Raw genomic sequence first — 20,476 nt, forward strand, 5'->3', positions numbered from 1 at the left:
GTCTGGTGGTTTTTTTCTGCAAGACTGGCACAAACAAGAGAGAGGCTGGGGTTTGGATTTCTTCCCTGTGGCTGTGTTCTTTCCCATTGGCAAGTATTTTTGAGCATTGGAGGAAAAAGTAGATATTGCTCAGTAGCTTTGCCCACCCACCCCATTTTTCCTGTTCGTCTGAACATCACCTGGTGGAGAACAGTAATTTTTCAATAATTAGGAGGGACAGTGCAGACATGCAGATCATGTTGGACCCAGGAGACCCCCCCAAGTTCATTTTCCTGCAAGAAAGAAGGTGTCAAGTAATTAATATTTAATGTTTTGGAAAAATGGCACTTAATTTTTTTTTAATCAAGAATATTTTAAATTTCAGGCACTTATAATATCTAGAAAGCAACTATGCGTGAACTTTGGAAAAACCTCACTGTCGGGCTTTAAAGCACATCCTTTATGCAGATGTGGCCAGAGGTTCTGCTCTCCGTGGACATATTTGAGCATTCCTGCAATGGTTTGGGACAAAGGAGGGAAAATCAAGCTGGAGGCTGGATGCAGCTCACTCAGAACGCACTACATTAATGTTAGTGACATACAGCAGAACTCCTGCAGCTTTAAAAATGGGCATTTCCTTTTTTTTTTTTTTTTTTTTCTTTCTTTTTTTTTTTTTTTTTTGCCACAGAACCATTCCATTGCCATCACATCGGTTAGGGTCAATTTAGGGTTGGGTTCAGGGTCGGTTTAGGGGCGGCTTTGGGATCACTTTTGGGTCGGTTTCAGGTGGTTTTGAGGCGGTTTTGGGGTCGGTTTAGGGGCGGTTTTGGGTCAGTTTTGGGGCGGTTTCCGCCCCTCCGCGCAGATTCCCACTGTTTGTAAAGGCGGGACGCAAGGCTCGGATCGCGCCCCTCAGCGCCCCCTGGCGGCCGCCGCGCCCCTCTCGGCCCCGCCCCCGCCCCGCCCCTCCCAGCCCCGCCCCCCAGCGCGCGGCCCCGCCGCCATTTCGCTGCCCCGGAAGTGCTCACTGCCCCCCCGTGCCCGGCGGAACATGGCGGCCCTGTCCGTGCTGAGCGCGCCCGCCGGCGGCTTCAGCTTCGACAACTGCGCTCGGTGAGGCGGCGGCGGCGGCGGGAGCGGGACAGGGCCGGGGGGAGCGCGGGGCCGGGCCGGGGTGTGGCGTTGCGGGGGGACCGTTCCGCCCGGCCTCACTCGCCGCCTGTGTTGTAGGAACTCGCTGCTGGAGGCCGAGCTCGTGCAGAAGGGGCTGCGGGTGCCCGCACCGCGCAAGACCGGCACCACCATCGCCGGCGTCATCTTCAAGGTGAGGCGGGTGCGGGGCGAGGCCGGGCCGGGCCCGCGGCGGAGGCTCCGCGCTGCTGAGTCACCCCCGGCGTGCCCGGCCCGGCCCCGTCCCGAGCCCCCGGCGGGCCCGGCCCGGCCCCGTCCCGAGCCCCCGGCGTGCCCGGCCCCGTCCCGAGCCCCCGGCGTGCCCGGCCCCGTCCCGAGCCCCCGGCGTGCCCGGCCCGGCTCCATCCCGAGTCCCCGGCGTGCCCGGCCCCGTCCCGAGACCCCGCCTGCCCCGGGGCTTTAGGAATAATTAATTCTCCTTTCCTGCAGGATGGCATCGTCCTCGGAGCGGATACGAGAGCGACTGAGGGCATGGTTGTTGCTGACAAGAACTGTTCGAAAATACACTTCATTTCCCCTAATATCTAGTAAGTGTTGCAGTTTTTTGTTGGATAGTAAATTGTTTCTTGTGTACGATATTGTGTAATTATGTTGGTACTGGGGTTTTTAGCCGTGTTCTTTGCTAACATCAAATATTAAGCTATGTTTCAAAATGATATTTTATTAGCAGGGCTTGGGGGTTCATGGTATTCCATTTACACTTAAGCAGACTCTCTTGTTTCATGCACTCTGTGTGAGAACTTAACTCCCTCAGTTTTACAATGAGAAAATTTCTGCTTGTTGCATGAAGCATGGAGGTTTCTGTCTCCTTTTCCTCATTTGCTCATCACATTCCTCAGCTGCTGTGGTGCTGGAACAGCTGCAGACACTGAGATGACAACTCAGCTCATCTCCTCCAACCTGGAGCTCCACTCCCTGTCCACAGGGCGGCTCCCACGAGTTGTCACCGCCAATCGGATGCTCAAGCAGATGCTGTTCAGGTAACTGAGTTTCTTGTTGATTAACAGTGCTGGTAAAACCACCAAATGATGCTTAAGGAGCATCCTGTCTCAGCCTGCTTGGCCTTCCATAACAAGACTTCAGGAAAGATTTAATAATTGCTCTTTGCTTTATGGGCTGCTTAACTGGGTTTTGGAGAATTCTGCGGCAATCACACAACAAAAATAGAAGGATATTAGTATATAATAAATACATAATTAATACTTAATCACACCCATGAAAACTTCTGTGTATCCTTGTGATGAGAAGGCTGGACCAGTAATAGAACTTGTAGTGCAAGCTTGTAAAAGTGGGAGTTTCCTGTGATTTGTGATGGAGTCATTGCCTCAGAAAGTCTGCTGAACACTGAGATAAACCATATTTTAGTACTTTTCTTGCTTTATTGCTGCCAGCTGGTAAAAGCAGCCTGTTTAGTACAGAGCTGTACCTGGGCAGTTGCAGCACAGTTCCCAAATGCCTGTGCTGTGTTAAGAGCTTCAGACTCACACACAGACATTGCTCCCAGGTACCAGGGCTACATCGGCGCGGCGCTGGTGCTGGGGGGAGTGGATGTCACGGGCCCCCACCTGTACAGCATCCACCCCCACGGATCCACCGACAAGCTGCCCTACGTCACCATGGGTGAGTGCTGCTCCCGCGGGGCCAGGGCATGGGGAGGGTTAAACCTGCTACTTAGAGTGGTTGTTGTTAAATGCCATTGATTGCTGGGAGCTGTGTGGGTCTCACTGCACAGATAAAGCTATACCTGTATTTATAAGGCAGGTGCACTGTTATGTTTCCTCACAAACATAGGCTTGGATAAAACTCAGCTGCCAGAAATCTGATATTTGTTGAATGTTGCTGTGTGTGTTCCACATCTTAAGTCACAAGAATTGTGGGATTCCCAAAACCTTGCTGAAAGAAAAAAAAATACTCAGAAACTTGATTTGCAGATTGTCCTAACTTGTGGTTTGTACAAATTTCACTTGGGGAACTTATGTTTTGTTTGGAAGACTTGGATTATTTTAAAAGGAAGCTTATGTTTGGTAGAGCCATGGAAGTGTAACAGAAAGTTCAAATAAGTATAGCAGAAAACCGATCTGATAACCAAGTGTATCAGATTAGTAAATCAGCCAGCCTGTGCCTGGTGCAGCTTTTATGCTGCTGCTGTGCTGGGAAAACACACATTTATAGATTCTCATTAACATTTTCTATTTCTGGCTGGCATCCTTGGCTAGAACACCTGCTCAGGCTGTTGCTGGAGATGGCGGAGGTTCCCACTTTCCTGCTGTCCCTCGGAGCCGGGGTCGGTAGCGGTGTAACGGGGCCGTGATTGACGCTCGCAATTAGTGGGGCCGGGCGGGCGGGGCGCTGCGGCGGCGCGCGGCCGCTGGGTGGCGCCCGCGGCCCGGGCACGGCGGCGCGCGCACGTGACGTCATCGCGGGGGCTATGAGGGCCCGTGAGGCTTTGAGGGCTGTTGGGGGCTATGAGGGGCTGTGGGCCTCGGGAACTGGCCCAAACGGGGCTGTGGGAGCGGCTCCCCTGCACCACGACACGCGCTCTGCTCTCCGCACATGTTGGCTTTCCTGCCTCGGCTTTAAAAGCTTTAAACGCGGTTGGGAAATCCTGGCAGCTCCTCTTTCCCTCCACAAAAATAGCATGGTAGCAGAGCAAGTACAAACGCGTGGGAAGTAGAATATCAGAGGATTAAGTTTTGTGTAGCTTAAACTTTGGTTTGCTGTGGGCAGTACCAGATGTGTAGCTGATGCTCACACATTCGTTTTAGCCATGCTATAAGGGACAAAGCCCTTCTCAGCATCAGGGTCCTTCACCTTCCCGCCCCTGGTGCACTGACACTTCCTCCAGTGACCAGGATGTTTTAGTAAAAAATTATCTAATGCATATAGATGAAAGATAGAATCAAGATAGCACAAAAACTATGGAAAGTCAAGTTGAAGGTAGCAGTTGGAATTGTATTTCAGCCTTAGACTAATCTAGTGGTTTTTGGGGTATTTTATCCCAAATGTTCTAAAGGCAGTTTATTAAATCAGGGTAGGTATGTTTGGTCATTTAACTTCTGGAAATTTAGTATTAAATAGGAAAAGCGGTTGAGAAGTTGAGTTTGATTTTGGTGTGCTGGTCTGTCTGGATGGACAGAGTGGTGTCCTGCCTTGCAGGAGATGTTTAAAAGGTACACAGTGCTTACTCAGGAGTGAGAACATCAAATTATACTGTTTATGCTGACAAAGGACAAAATTGGATTTCAGCAAACGATGCAAGATCGTCTGATTGCTTGGCTTGTCTAGGAAAGCTTCTGGCCAAGGCTTATAATGAAATGCATGCATAAAATTAAAGCACTTGAAGTGTGTGGTTGAGCTTTTGGAAGCAGGCAGAGTGTTCAGTAGTCTCTCGTGGCTGGAGCTGCTCCCCTGGTGCCAGTGGTGCTTCATATTCATAAATCAGCTCTTCATGCAGTGGCAGTGTCATGCTGCAGAGCAAGAACTCCCACTGCTGGGAGCCAGCCCCCAGCCAGGAGCCACACTGAAAAATGATCCCAGTCCAAGGGGCTGCCGAGATCACGGAATTCTTACCTGGGATGAGCAGCAAATTGAATAACAATGAGTGCGTGTGAATAAATGTCCTGTCAGGGAGCCCTGGCAGTGATGGATGGGAAAGTGCTAAATGTTGCTCTCAAAGCTCTGCACCTCCTCTGGTGTGGCAGCAAACAGGTCCTTGGGTGAGGAGATGGACTGTATTTGGCTATGAGGACTTGTCTTCAGTGGAGGTTCTGCTGAAAACATCCAGTGTATCTGCTTTAGAAAAGCTCTCACAGTTGTAATTCACAGTGAAAATTGTGAGCTGCACTTTTTTGCTATGTATCAATAATTATCTTTCACTTTAAATCAATACTGAAGTGGTACAACTGCTCAAGTGAAGACCAGATGATATTTTTAAAGTAAATTTATTGCAGTTGCATGCAGAAAATTTAATAACTTGGTTGGGAAAATTCAGGAAATGACCAGTGTTACTTAAAGGAGAGAACAGTAAATTCTCTTATCGTTTCATAACTTACCTGGTTCATGCTAATCAGGAGACAGAAAAGCATTTGCCTCCAAGTAGTTCAGCTTCTGTAGTTCTGTAGAATTTGTTTGCACTCATTATTTTTATGCGTGTAGACATTAGATTAATGTTTCCTGAATATATGATTCAGGAATAGGATTCAATATATGAAGTGTAGTTTACTGAAAATATATGCAAAGTAAATTCTTTGGAACTGAAATGGCATTTTTTACTTGATGTTAAGTGTAAGCATTCTTAGCATTTAGTGGGTTTTAAAGATCTGAAAGGCGTTTTTCCTGAATGCTATATAATACAAATGAAGTATGACTTTGCCAATTATCCTTTGATTTAATTATTCTTATTGCTCGCATACAGAAGAGACACAAATTTTAAACATATGGAAAAAATAATTCCAACAAAGAAAATGTCCTATTTCTGCAGAGCTTAGTTTGAAATCTTACCTAAGATTAAATACCTAATTTGGTGTTACTTTGAGCTCAGGTAAAGACACGGTTTAAGGACACACTGTCACATTTTCCTGGAGGTTTTAATGAATTTGAGGTGGAAGTGCTGCTGAATGTGAGCTGGTGGTGACTTCAATCAGTGTTCGTGTGTATGAGATGGGGAATCACCCCAAGGAAATGTGTGGTGTTTTGCCATGTTTGGATTTTATCCTTCTCCAGACATTCTGTTTGGGAATTGTGATGCTTGTTTCTGCATAAAGGCAAAGCATGCTTGTTAAAAATGAATTATTGGTGGGCAGTGAGTGCACGGACAAGAGAGCAGCTGTTTCCCCACACACAAACAAGTTCTCCATAGACCCTTAATATCCAAGTTTTCTGTGTTTTTATAGGAGCTGCAATAAGAAAACGGTGCTTGCAGTGTTTACTTAAGTTCTCAGTTTTATTGCCCGCTCTGCTGTCACAATGCAGCTTTCAGGAGGCAGCTGGAACCTTGTGGGGTTGTTTGGGTGGCAAGTGGAATTTGACCAGGAGAGGGAGGTGGGTGCAGTGGGACAGTGAAGTTCTCACCACTGTCTGTGCTGCATGTCCAGGCCAGTCCCAGAGTGCAGGTGGGTTTGCTCAGCCCTGTGCTCAGGGGATGTCTGCATGTGGAGGGTTTTCCACAGCAGGTCCTGGTGCTGTTGTCAAACATGCTTTGTTTTGATGCAGACACTCAGATGTGTTCCTGAAAACACGGGGGTTACATCTGCTGCTGGGAAGAGTGAGGAATTTTCATTGTGCTATTTAAAATCAGGAAAATCTGTTCTTTCAGGGAATGCTTAGCTGTGCTGGGAGGCTTTTGCTATGTTAATTTTAAATGCAAGCTTGTTTAGGATTTATAAGCACTAGAGAAAAAATGAAGCGAATCTATTCAGCATTTCTTGCTTCCTGTTCTGCTAGAACCTCCTTAGGATCTTGCTTTTCAGATGTAAATGTCTACATGTAGGTTTAATTAAGTTAAGACTTTAAGCAACTCTGAAAATTTGCATTATATGACTGTCTGGATTTATTTATTTAAGGTTGATAGTAGATTTGGCATTTATTTGTGTCTTGGTAACATAGTGAGATAAATAATTAAGTGTAATTCTTTATGTATAAAGGATTTCATGTACTGTAACATAAGATTCCCCCCACCTTTTCCTTTTTATTTTTTTCTTCTTTAAGTTACTGATTTCCTGCCCGTAAGTTCTTTTGGGAACTTCTTTTTAAAAGGAGCTGGAGGAATTCAGCCTGAGCTGTGTATGCAATTGTGTTATTGATAATTTTTTATTTGTCAGTAGAAGTTTTAAGAAATCAAGATCACTTTTTCCCAGCTAAATAGCTAATGTAGTAATTTTGGTCAGATATTACATTTTATGCTTGCTTTCTGGCACATTTTCTAGTCTTTGTACTCTGATTTTGTCAACCTTTCCCCAAAAATAAGGTTGTTTTCCAGGCTTTGAGGCTTCCTACTCAGCTCATGGTAGGCCTTCATTTAGGTATAGCAAGAACATGGGTTTGGTTTGAGACCATAGCCCAGATTTCCTTTTCCCCTCTCATTAGAAATATTCCTATATAATTCCAGAAGAATTATTATTTTATTGTTCAGGTTTCTTTATTTGTTTTGGCACACGCTTTATTTTAACCTTGTTTGAAGGGTCAGTAAAATTCCTTTTATTTGTGATTTGTTCTGTGATATCAGCTGTTTGCATCAGCAGTTCAGTTTTGCTATTAGTTGCTTTAAAATCGTCTTTATTCTCAGTTTCAGCATTTAAAAAATGGAGTTGTGTATTGCTCCAAGGTGTAAATGAATAGTCATTGCCTGCAATACAAGTACACACTTAGAGTGTCCTACTGCTTTTAGATGTGATGTATTTGGTACTGTAAAGGTAATGATCCTCAACCACAGCAATATTCTGTAACAGGAATATCTGTCATATTCATCAGGATTACCATGTTCATTGATTTGTGTCTGTAAATCTGCTGTTTCAACCCTTTAAATTTGATCTATAATTGGACCTCCTTAAATGGTTCAGCTAAGGTAGTCTGTATTTTCTCAACAGTGTCACTGTCAGCTTCTCCTTTTTCATTATACATTCAGCAGACTTGATAAAATCAGCAGGACACCTCATTTGAAACTGTTTAATCGCTGCCTTTTGCTTTCACTAAACCATTGAGGTGGTCAAGCGATATACACAAATCATTTTAAATAGGAAATACGGCTTTCTCTGTGACCCAGCTAAACAGATAGCACTATGCAAAACAAGTTAAAAAGTAATAAATGCCAAAAAATCTTCTAATTGGAGTAAAAAATTGCAGGTAACTTTATTCACTCCCCAAAAGTAGTGCTCTCTGAAATATGGGTAGGGCCACCGACAGACAAGAAAATCTTCCTGAAAGCTCACTCTTTCTGAACAAAGCAAGTTTACAGTTTCAAATAGGATCATCCTGCTTTTTGTGTTAATTCTTGAAAAGCACATTTATAACCGTGCAGTCACAGTGCTTTGGGCAGAGATGGCTCCTGTTCCATCACTGCACGTCTCTGGCACTTTGTTCAGCTGTTATTGTTGATTATTGTAAAAACAATGGCACAAAGCAGGAGCACAATTAACTGTTTAACTACAGGGGACATCTGCTGCTGGCAGCAGCCCCTGCCCTGTTCCCACTGCTGGGTAGCTCATCCCAAGGGCTGGGGCCATCTCCTCATTCCTGCTCCCTTCTCAGAGGGGCAGGCACAAAGTGGGGTGGGAGGGATGGAGGAGTAGAGACTGCAAAGGGTGGCATTCCCTTAACTCTGTTTCTAACCTCGTTTTTATATCTTATGTTCAAATAAGAAGGAAAGGCTGTCAGGATGGGCCTGTGCTGAGGCTGTGCACACAGCTGTATCCCCAGGATTAAACAGTAGACACTGTACAGTGCAGAGGGACCTAAGGTGGGCTTCAGTTTGGTTTGTGCTAAGATGTACTAGATTTTTCTTTAAAAAAATTGCCATTCCTAAATCCAGTGGCTAAAGGGGTGTCCTGGTGTTGTCACCACAGGTTCAGGATCGCTCGCGGCCATGGCAGTGTTTGAAGATAAATACAAACCCGACATGGAGGTAAGTCTTGGGTTCTTAAACTTCCCTGTTTCTTCCCTCAGCAATCCTCATGTTCATGAGAATTTAGGAGGTTTGCAACTCTAAAAAAAAGGTAAATCTTCTCTAGTTTTGCTGAACTTAAAATGTACTAATGTCAACTTACTGCAAAGCTGTAAAAACTGATGGGTAAAATAAATAAATTCGCAAGAAGCTGTATTTATATATGGGAAAATGTGTGATTTGAGTGTAGGTGAAAGCTTTCAAAACACCCAGCTTACTGGTTATAGTTGACTTCACGAATTTACCAGTCCTTGCACGGTCAATATTGTTGTCTTTCTGTCAGTCTGTCCTTCTCTCTCAGTCTTGAAAAGAGAATGCAACAAAGTGTTCAGGTAGTACCTAAAACAATTCTGATTGATGGGGTATGTTCAGAACTATTTCTTGCATTTGGTCATGCCATACTGCTAATCTAAACCCTGAGAATCCAGATGAAATTAACTACAAAACAATTACAGGGTTTTCTGTAACTATTTCACGAAATGCCCCAGGAATGTCAAGTCCTCTTAAATCACATTAATCTCTTCAGACTTTCTGTGAATGCTCCTTCTCATTCCAATTGATTAATAACTCCACAGTAAAGAAAAAATGAGAATTGAACACAAGATTGAAAATTGAACCCATTAAAAACGACTTGCAACACTAACAGTTGCAATCATTTCAGCCTAAAAGGGCAGATAAAACAAAGCTTGGAGGTCTTCAGTATCACTGAACAATGCAGAAAAGGAGAAAGTTTACTATCAGCAGAGGTCTTCAGATGCTTCTCATTTTTGTAATGCAGCTGCTGTGGGTCATTTCCTCCCCCTCAAGTGCACTGTGGTTTTAGGTGATGGTCCCACAAATCCACAGTTCCTCTCTATAAAGCTGTTGAAGTTTAAGTAAAGTTTAAAATGTGAGATGATCTGTTGTACCTTGGTACATCTCTTAACAAATCACAGTGTGCAATTCCAGCAGATTTTTAAAAAAATAGTCAACTCCCCTACCTTGTTTTGAGAAGTTTGCCATTACTTAATTGCTTCAGCATTAGTAAGAAGCAGTTTTGCAGTTATCCCTGGCCCCTCTCCTGTCAGTATGTAAGCAAGAGTTGTAGGTGTGCAGAGTTAGGGACACGCAGTGGGATCAGGATTCCTGTGACTGGACAGCATCTGAAGACACTGGACTTCTGGCCTCTAGTATATTTACAGTTGTTATCAGAAATATTGGAATGTGTTTAATAGGCTCCCAAGTGTCTCTGGGAAGGATCCTCACACCAGATGGCTGATAGAGCCATGAGAGAGAGAGAGAAAGAGGAAGATTCTGTTTTTCCCTCTTCTCTTGTGCTGCTGTAAGAATGAGAGTCTCCTTTTCCAGCCTCCTGTGTGACTGTGCACTTGGCATGTGTGCCATTCCACTGAAAACACGGACTGCAAATCCCTGCACACAACAGCTACAGCACTATAGTCCTCTTTCCAAGATGCAAATGGCAAAGAGCTGTGCTGTGCAACTATAATTCTCATTTATTCTTAGCTAGCTTTGAAGCTTGGATTTTAAGTCATTTCTTGTTTAAGAGCAACCGAAAAAGGCACCAAAAACTGGTAAATCTCTAAATTTTCCTATTTAGAAAGGTCATCCTCATTAAACTGTCTTCACACACAACCATAAGTGGCAGCAGATAGTCACTTATAACAAGCATGTAGAAATGCAGCCTACCAATTTGTTGAAATAGATATTTAGATCTGTGAGACCGGCATGCACCTTAACCCTTCCTTTGGTTTTCCTGGATAATCTGTTATCTAATAACAGTTCAGGAATTGTATTAACCAAACCAGCAAGGTTTCATATGATAAAGCTCAACTGTGCTGCAAACCACTTCCTCATATTCTGTTATGGCTGTGAGTTTGTATTTACATTTTAAGTCAGATGTGGGGGGCTTTTTTCAGTAAATTAGTAAAATAAGAAATACTTCTATTGAAATGAATCCAAATTAAATCTGAAGTATGCTATATATATTTTACATAAAACTTGCTATGAAATGGCAGTGAAGATAAAATTGGTGGAGATTAATTTAATAAAATATGTAGAAAATTATTTTTCTGTCAAGATCAATGCTCCTTTCTTTTGCACTAATTGTCAGAATAGCTTGCTAGGGCTACTGGAGGGTAGTGGTGTGCTTCAAGACCATCACATCACAGAAAAATGATTCAAAGGCAAACTGTCCTGCACCCTCTGGTATCAACTTGCAAATTAGCATCTGGAATGTAATTAAACAAGCTTAATAAAAGTAGCAGCTGAATACTACTGGAAAAGACAATCAGCTTTTTTGCCTCTGATATATATTCTGTACTATTGAAGCTGATCACCAAACGCATCGTGTGAGCACAGTTAAAAAAAATTAGCATTTATTTGAAGAATAGGAACTGTTTTTCATTCTGTTATGCTTTTGGCATGCACTGGTGTCCCAGGAGAGCCATGCCACAGCAGATAGTGCACAATATTTATAAATCCATGACAGGCAATAATAGCAACTTGAAAAATTCTTTTGCTAGAATTTCAAGTTGAGAGCTGCCAAAAGCTGAGAGGATCAAATCTGCAGTGGCAGCTGCTGTGCCCTACAGTTAAAATCGTAGACTTTGAAGATGCTCAACTAAAAAAAATAAAAAAATAAAAAAAAAATAAAAAAAGACTGCAGGCTTAGCCAATTTTTGCAGGTTTCTAGAGCCCTGGCTCTCTGCCTTTTGAAGATGAGTTGCTGAAGCTTCTCCCAGTGCCTGAGGCATGCTAACACCAGCAGGATGTGTTTTTTTCCATAGACTTAGTGTGTCTTCAGATTTAAGTAGCACATGCTTTATCAGTGCCAACTGTGATGGTCCTTTCCCTGGCTTCAGTGCTGGGAGATGGTCTGTACCCACCATCCTTCAGAGGAGCTCTGGAGATGGATGGTGACGTCCCCAAGTGCCACTTGTGCAGCCTGATTTATGGAGGCAGGGTTTGTGGGAAGGAGTGCTGGCCTCTAGAGGAACCATTATAGATCGCTGAGGATGGGAACACTTTCAGCCCTGAAGGCCTCTAGATGCTTCAAAAATGTAATGCCAAGCACCTAACTACTGTGGAACAATATTAATCTGTCATGTGGGCAGCTATAGATCTCCTTTAAAAGTCATAAGTGGGAGAACAGCACATCTAATGGAGTGTTTTGAGCTTAGATCTTTCATTGCAGCCAATTTTTCTTTCAATAGAGTCACCACTGGTTTTTAAACCTTACAGTCATTTTGTAAATGCATTTGTGCCTTCCGGTGTTAAACAATAGTAAAGAAATACTCTGAGTCAGTGGATATGGAAAGCATTGTGAGCTGGGAAAAAAGTGTCTACAGAATTAAATGCTGGGATTCTGGGTTTGTCTATCCTGTGGTGGTTGAATTCCTCAGGAGATGGGGAGGAGGGATATATTTTCTTCTGGTATTTGATTTCTGGTGTTTGAAATGTAGAAGCATTTTGTCTGTAGAATTACTTGATGCACAGAGGGGCTATGTTGTAGACTTCTTGTTTAAGCAAGGAAAAGCTGCTTGTAACTTCATTTATTTTCTGTGTTTCATCAAAACAGCCAAATTTAATAAAAAGAGGCTCCAAAAGGAAGAGAATCAGAAGCTACAGAAAACTGAACTTTTGCAAGGAAAAGAAAATAAGTCTTGGAATAGTGAGTTCAGGAGCAGAACAGCTGGAAGAAAGGAGATAGTCTGGCAGATACTTAATAATTATTTCTAGGATAGATCACCACAAATGTGTGAGATTATATTTACGGTAATTTATTATACCATTTCTTAAGTGTGGCAGGAAATCAAGTGGTACTGAATGAAAACAAAAATACCCTGGAGGGTAAGAACAGACGAGTACGAGGAGAGGACTGTTGTGAGTGTGTTCCACATGGAGCACAGGCCCTCTTGTGCTGCAGCAGCTATGCTGTCCCACCAGAGGGGAGGGTGATCCCCTGGTGTGCTTTGGTGACTGCTCTGCAGTGGGGCTTTGGCTCACCCCTTTGGGTGGGAGCAATCTGATGAGCAGTTTGGTGGGCAGGTTTGGGACAAGTGGTTTTTGAGGTATTTCTGAGTACCCCTAATCCCTGAGTGAAGTAGCTGAGTGCTTTCCTTGGGGTGCTTCATGTGCTCTGGGTTCTTTGTGGTATCAAAATGCAAAGTAGCCTGAGTGCAGCTTTCACTATGCACCTCTTATTTCAGTAAAATAATGCATCAGGCACACTACAAAATATTATGAAAACATGTCACTTTCTTCCATTTTTAAACAGCTGACACACAGATCCTTCAAATGTTCCTGTGCTCACATTTCCTACTGCCCCTCAATATGGCAGAATTATTTTTGTTTATTAACTACTGACAACAATACTGAGCTATTTTTGGAATCTGCCAAAAGGCTCTAATCTTTAACAATAGTTGTGTGGCAGCGTTGTCTGTGTGTGTGTGTGCCGGGCTGGGAGCAGTGACAGGCTGCAGATGAGCCCTGTGTTCATTAGTGATGGTGATCAGCCCTGGGGCTCAGGTGTGGCAGCCGCGCTGATCCCCCAGCTGACACCGCAGCTTTAATGACTCTGTGCGACGGTGACCACTTGCTGCGAGGTTTGTGGGCTCCTCTCTGGCAGCAGACAATGGAGATCAAGCCAGACTATGGGAGTTAGGCTGGAGAGCCTGCCTGAGATACTTGAACCTCTGTTGGTGTCAAACACAGAATTAAGTAAATGGGGGGGAGGGAGGGGTGAAATCTGACTTGGTGAGCAAAAATCAGGACTTTGTGTTTCTGTGTGTTGTGTATTTCATTATCCACTGACAGGAACTGAGATTGTTGTTAGTGGCATATCTTCACTCCTTGCTGCCAGAGCTTGTGGCACTGCAGTTTTCAGCTCTCCTGACATTGCTGTGTTCGTGTCTCCTGGGTACATGGATTTCCATGGGTAAATATCACGTATTAGTGCATACAGTCAGCCAGAAAATAAAGGCTTATCATACCTGTTTCTTATTCTTAGGTTAGATCACAATTATCCTGTGGCAGCCTGGTTTCTGCCTGACACATTGGACAGTTTGTACTGTTTTCATCATCTTTCACAGAGCTGTGCCCTGGATCGATTTCCTTTGTGGAACTAGTGTTAAACAGGAATTCTGGGCTGATTTGGAATATGCCAGCTAGGTATGTTCTGGCATGGCTGGGATTGCAGGAGAGGTGTGTTGTGGGGTGCTTTTAGAATGAAAGGTTTGTGTGCTCAGCTCGGTGGGACATTGCTGGCAGCACCAGTCCGAGTTCTCAGATACCCAGCAGTGCTACCTTCCAGTTTGCTGTTTGCAGACTGCATCAAGGGAAATAAATGTTACCTTTGTGTAAATTGGACCCTGCTGCATGTCAAGGAGCAACAATTTCTTCACCTTTATGAAAGTAACACTTAAACTTTGTCCGTAATAATGTAGAGAAGCTGGCCAGAAGCAGGGCTCTGTGTTAAGAGATCATTTCACTGCACAGGGTAGGGGCAGGACAGGTAATTATTTTTGATGCATTTCTCAGGAGCAGGTGTTCCAGTTTAAATTGTTCCAGTTTGTATATCTCCCATAACTGCAGAACACAGACAAAATGTACTGGAAAATATTTCACATGGCATGAAGCCCGAGTGCCGCTCCCGCGGCGAGGGCTGGTGGGGCCGAGGGCAATTGCTGTGAGGGAATGGGGAGGAGGAGGAGGAGGAGGGAGCCAGCCTGGGCTTTATGGAGCATTTTGGTGTATTAGGAAGGATATATTACCTGAGGGCCCAAGGTGTCTTTCCAAATAAAATGTTAACCTTCATTCCCTTCCATCCTTTTGTCAGAGGTAAAGCAATAGTCAGATGAGCAGAGTTTACTTTATTTGAAGCCAGACATGTTATTGCTTGATATTAATTTTTTTATATGCAGTAACATAAAGTAACTTTAACTGTAGTCTTTTGCAGGGTTTGCATCTCTGGGTGGCTGAGGGTCGGTGTGTTACTGTAGAGCAGCACAGCAGGGCCAGAGGAGGAGCTGCAGCCTGGCAGGATTTACAGCTTGGGTGCTGTTAAGCCAGTTCCCATTTTAAGAATCAGTTCCCTAAAAACCCATGAACTTTACTAAGTGATGGATTGAATAGGTTTTTGTAATCATTCTTAGTTCAGAGAATGGGAATAGTATTAAAGAAATCCCATAGTTGTGAAAAGAGCTTGTAATTTAATTCTGTGCTGTTGGAAATATGAATTGTACTAATCCCCGTGTAGGGAATGACATACAGCATCTAATGTTATTGAACAGTAGTTCCGAATCATATAAGTTTCTTGTCTTGGCAGGTAATTTGGCATAAATTGTTAATGTAAATCCAGGTTAGTGGGGAAGACATTATTTTACTAAAAAAGATAAACTGCTGATTAATTCAGTATAGAACTCAATTACAAATTGAAAGTGTCTCTGTGGGACGCCAGTACCCTAAAGACAGCAGATGTTGAATTGATACTCCAGCATATTTCAGCCTGGTATGAAATATTAACGTGGTTTATTATACTGCTGGTGTATGATATCAGAGAGGGGGTGGGGATGAGCCTGCGCTCACAGGCAGCTTCCTCAGAATGGGAAAAAACTGTTTCCTGTGAGAATAATAATTAGGGACTACTGAGCAGTTTATTTGGAAAGTTCTTAGCAGAAAATGATTAGAAAAATAAACATTTACTGACACTTCAGTCACAATGAACCCAAACATAGAACACGTAGGTCTAATTAAAACAATTAAAAAGAGACAAGTTGTGTCATTCCTCATTCTGAGGCAGCACTGGAAACGCACTTTTTTTGGGGGAAGGCTTGTTAAATCTGAGTGGTTTAAATGACACATGCCTGCCCCTTTCCTGACAGCCAAACCAAATCTATTCTTGCTGCTGGAGCCTTCCAGCCTTCCCTTACAAGAAATACAAAATCCTTTGCTTCTCAGGTTTGTTCTCTTTGGACTTAGAGCAGACTTCAGCATCTCTTCCAGTTACAGACTGATCTCCACCCCAGCCCCTCACTCCCCTGCTGCTGATTCTCTTCAAGGCTCTAATTATGCTCCTGTAGGTGCTTATGTCCTTTAAGAGGTATTGCTTTCTACCCCCAAATTCCCAACACTCCTTTATGGATTTATTTTTTTATTGTCATTGTCCTTCCTGAAGCTTCTGATTTTTTTTTCCTTCCCTCCTCTTCCCTCGCAAGTCTTGGGAATTCTCACTTTCAGTACCAATTTTTTATATTATAGTATTTGAACAAATCTCATTGTAAAAGACTGTTGTAAGTATTTGCATTTGTTTATTCATCCACATTATACTGACTGTGCATTGCATTTCAAATATTTCTAAGAATTGCTTTGGAGAACTGCACTGTGTTGTACTGCCATCCCTAACAGTGTCCTGGTGACCTGCAGAAGGGATTAATTTTATTTTGGTAAGAGAAAAAAAATCAATAATTTCTAAAGTTTTAAAATCTGGAAAAGACATCTCCTGTTTAATTTGCTTGTGAAGTTACAAAATGTTAGGAAATAATGTTTACAAAGCCATTCCAGCTGCTCCCTTTGCTGCTGGAGCATAATGATGAACTTGTTTACAGGTTATTAGTGAAGTCAGTATTAATACAATGTAGAAGTAGCCTCATCTGTAGGAAAGTCTCTTTTTTTCCTTCAGTAGCAGCAGAAATTTGGAAATCGCTTAAGTGAGAAGAGAAAGTTGATCCAAGTCATATACAAGAATAATGTGTAAAAGTTGCTCCTCAGTGCTGTTTGGGACTTGTGGCAGAGCAGCTGTGAGAGGTAATCCATCAGCTCTGAGTGTCTGCAAACTGCAACTCTCCAGATAACAGGTTTAAAGTAAAGATTTAATACAGGCTCCATCTACTATGATGTTGCAGTGACAGTTTAAAACTCATTCTCTAAATCTCAGCAGACTTTATAACCAGCAGTGGGCCCATATAAAGCTTAATGGCATTACAACACATAAATCATCTTTTAAAGATGCTACCAGTAGCGCCAGTATTAAATGCAGACAATTGTCTGTGTTATAAATAATTTATCAAACAGTGTTTCAGATTAGCTTTCTGTGCTGAGTTATTTATTTGAGCCTTTGCTGCCCAATTCCTCAGGCAGCCTTTGGCAGCCGTGCTGTGGTCAGTGTAATGAAGGGGGCTGTGTCCCAGGGCACAGCTGTGCTGACCGTTACTGCGCTGGACTCGCCGCGCCTCGGCCAAGCGCTGCCATTTGTCACACGCAGGTAAATGGAGCTGCACATTGGAGTCCAGGGACACATTGTGGGCTGGGAAATGGGGACAGACAGATCGCTCCATAAAGCGCTGCCTGTCACCGCTGCCTTGCCCTACACTTCATCACTCGCCTGTAATCTCATTTAAGGAGCACTGGGGGCCCCAGAGGAGGATATTCCCAGTTAGCTTGGTCTTTGCAACCATAAAGCAGGAAGTGCTCCTTTTATATACTCTGAACTTTTAGGGTTTTTTAAGATTATTATAGTGACTCATTGAGGGCTCTGTACTTGAGTCTGTGTCAGCACTTTTCTGCTAATCCCGTATTTTGTGACTGTAAATAGCAGTCCTTGCTGAACTCCATGCTGCAGGATCTCTGTAAGCAGTATTTTGGGTTTTTCTGGTGGCTATTCTGTTCAGCTTTCTAAACTGTAAGAAGAAAGGCAGGGTTTGCTAATGACAGTTACTGCGTGTTCACAGACTGAGCTGCACTGTGTCAGTGAAGGAGCTGAGACTACAGCCTGGGCTCTCAGTGCAGTTACAGCTCAGCTCTTCCCACTGCACTTTATTGGGTAGGTTTTGAACTGTTTTGATAACAGTAGGGTGATACTGTACATTTTTAAAAGCAAATCAGATTTAAATTAGAGGAGTCTGTGAGGTTTACAGTATTGACTTAAAAGGATGAAATTAAAAGGAAGAGTGGAACGAATTCCACCAATCTGCTGCATTTTTCTTAAGCTGATTTTCTTGTACCTAATACTCACATAACTTAAAATTACTCTACTTTTGCTACCAGTTAGTTCTTAAAACAGATCTACACATACTTCTTTGGTTTATTTACTTTCACTATAGTACTAAAATAACCTTAGTCTGCAACAAATCATTGACAGTCTTCTGTCAGTTAAGTGAGGAATTACTTGCTTATCAGTATTTTATTGCCCAAAACACTGAAGGAAGGGTACAGGAGTTATTTTTGCAGCATGGCTGTATTGTTCTAGTCAGCTTGGTAGGAAGTGTAATTCAATTTATTTTTTTTATAAAGACTAATAGTCGTAAAAATGGGAGTAAAGTAAGAATTGCTGCTGTTTCTGTAGCTCAGTGGGGGCTGTGCTCTGCTCCTATATCTGCTGGCACAGGAATATTGTCATTCCCACTGTTCAGAGGGGCACCAGGGAGTGCAGGGCAGGCCCAGCTGGGGCAGGCGGGTGGGAGCTGAGCTAATTTTGGGCTCCTCTTGAGCTGCACTAGGGGCTGGAGCAGCTGCAGTTGGGAGGTGCTGCTCCTGGCACTGCTGCTGGCATGGGGCAGGGTCCTGGCACAGACAGCCTGTGAAAATGAGGCATGGAAAAAGCTGCATTTATCAAATTCAGCGTTGATCTCAGCTCTTGTTCTGGTGTTTGGTGGCAGAAGATTATTCCAAGGTGTGAAATAGCAGCAAAGCAGAGCAGAGTGAGCCTGGGAGCCTCAGCATGCCAGCAGGATCTGCTGGGCGAGCTGAGCAGCCACTGCTGCACGTACCTGGGGACAAAATGAGTCCACACCTCTGCCCATGGATGTGTTCCAATCTTACTATTTCTGTACAGGAATAGGCAGATCTAGTCAGTGTTTTCAAGTAAGTAACACACCTTTGAGAGGAAGTAAGGGGTCTTGCATTCTCTGGTTTGTACTTTCTAGGCTATTGAAAAGATTTGTGTATGTATATGATGTATTCATATGTCCATATATATATTTATATGGACTCAATCTGTTTTCCTTGCATTCTGACCCTTTGGCCAGGCTCAGTGGAGCTGAAGGTGCAGGATGTTCCCTTGCTGCTCTCCAGGTGCAGGGCACATGCTGGACTGAGGGGCTCTGTCCGTGAAAACGTGTCCTGTGACATGACTGGTGCTCTCCAGCCTGGGTTACAGCAGGAGCTGAGGCTGTATCAGATGGTTCCTGATGGCACTGAGCTGAGTGTGGGTATTTTTTCCCATCAGCTCGTGTGGAACAGCCCCAGCCTGCAGAGGGAGCCAGTGCTGCTGCAATGACCTGGGGGCTGCCAGTCCCATCAATTCATATTCCTGAGGCCTCCACAGCAGCACCAGTCTGTGGTGGGAGGGAATGTGATCTTACAGATCTGGTGTAATATTCTGATGGATATTTTGGTGAATTTGCAATTTTTCTATGTAAAAGATACTGCTGAGTGCTGCTGTATAAGGTGGGCACTGTTGCTCTCTGGTTCCTTCTAACTAGTAACAGTGGCTTACTTACATCCATTACTGTAGCACAAGTTCCTGTTTTGTTTCACTTAGTGCTACAAACTTAACCAACTGCAGTATTTTGACCGCAGTACCTGGTGATTGATTTATTGTTGCATCACTCATTATTCCAAGTTCAGCCTGCACAGGTTCAGGGATGCACAGCCCTGGGCAGTGCCAGCCCTGGGGCAGTGACAGCTTACTCCCTTTCCCAGGAGGAGGAGGCCAAGCAGCTCGTGCGGGACGCCATTGCAGCCGGCATCTACAACGACCTGGGCTCCGGCAGCAACATCGACATCTGCGTCATCAGCAAGAACAAGCTGGATTTCCTCCGTCCCTATGATGTGGCCAACAGAAAGGGGGACAGGTGAGTGATCCTACAGCTCTTGTGGGGTCTCTGCTTTGCCTGGCAAGGCCTGTTTTCAGTAATCCCAAGTTCTGTCAGTGATCTTCAGTCTGTAGGACTTCCAGTTAAACAGCACAAACGAGAGGCTGCAGCACCAGCAGCTGAACAGAGGCAAATACATTGGTAGAATTATTCTAGAGTTGCATGACATTAGCAAATCGCTTGTTCTTTGGTTTTTAGCACAAATGTCCCCCACCACTTTGAGAGCCCACTGATTTCAATAAAACCTGCCTTACATGGCAGTATTTTTGTAAACGGTTTCCTGAAGTTGCTGCTTTATCTGAAACTCTGTCAGTTATTGCAATCAGTATAGACTTTGCAGTAAGCAGAGTTTCTTTACTTTGGACTTTTGGACTCTAAAGCTGATTAGTTCCTAAATTTTAAATGCAAGTTTTCTCCTATGGATCATCTTCCAGACTAATTTTCCCCCATTTCTTTACTAGGTTTGGTAGGTACAAGTGTGAAAAAGGAACAACTGCTGTTCTCACAGAGAATGTGGCACACCTGGAGCTCGAGGTGTTGGATGAGACCGTGCAAACCATGGACACATCCTGAACCCTGTGGGTGCTCAGACAGAGCAGCTGGTGCAGAATAAAGAGGCTCTGCCCAATCTCCTCTGTGTGTCTGTACCTGGTGCTGTTGCTGCTTCTCCCTTCCTCCTTTAGAGCAGGTGAGGCTCGTGCAGCCCTGAAGGGCTCTGGGACTGACCCCATGGGGTCTGAGCAGGTGAGAGCTGTGCTCCCTCCACCTGGCACTGGGG

General features: G+C 43.9%; 1 protein-coding gene across 1 annotated transcript; it reads left to right on the forward strand.

Moving 5' to 3' along the window:
• Positions 1-956: 956 nt before the first annotated feature.
• Positions 957-20,331, forward strand: PSMB7 (proteasome 20S subunit beta 7). The gene is made up of 8 exons (XM_056505002.1): positions 957-1,092; positions 1,210-1,303; positions 1,600-1,697; positions 2,010-2,150; positions 2,675-2,790; positions 8,730-8,788; positions 19,526-19,677; positions 20,160-20,331. Exons 1-8 carry the CDS (start codon positions 1,031-1,033, stop codon positions 20,269-20,271), a joined length of 834 nt encoding a protein of 277 aa, XP_056360977.1. The 5' UTR covers positions 957-1,030; the 3' UTR covers positions 20,272-20,331.
• The last annotated feature ends 145 nt before the right edge of the window (positions 20,332-20,476 follow it).

The sequence above is a fragment of the Oenanthe melanoleuca genome, chromosome 17, assembly GCF_029582105.1.
Source record: "Oenanthe melanoleuca isolate GR-GAL-2019-014 chromosome 17, OMel1.0, whole genome shotgun sequence".
NCBI classification, from domain to species: Eukaryota; Metazoa; Chordata; class Aves; order Passeriformes; family Muscicapidae; genus Oenanthe; species Oenanthe melanoleuca.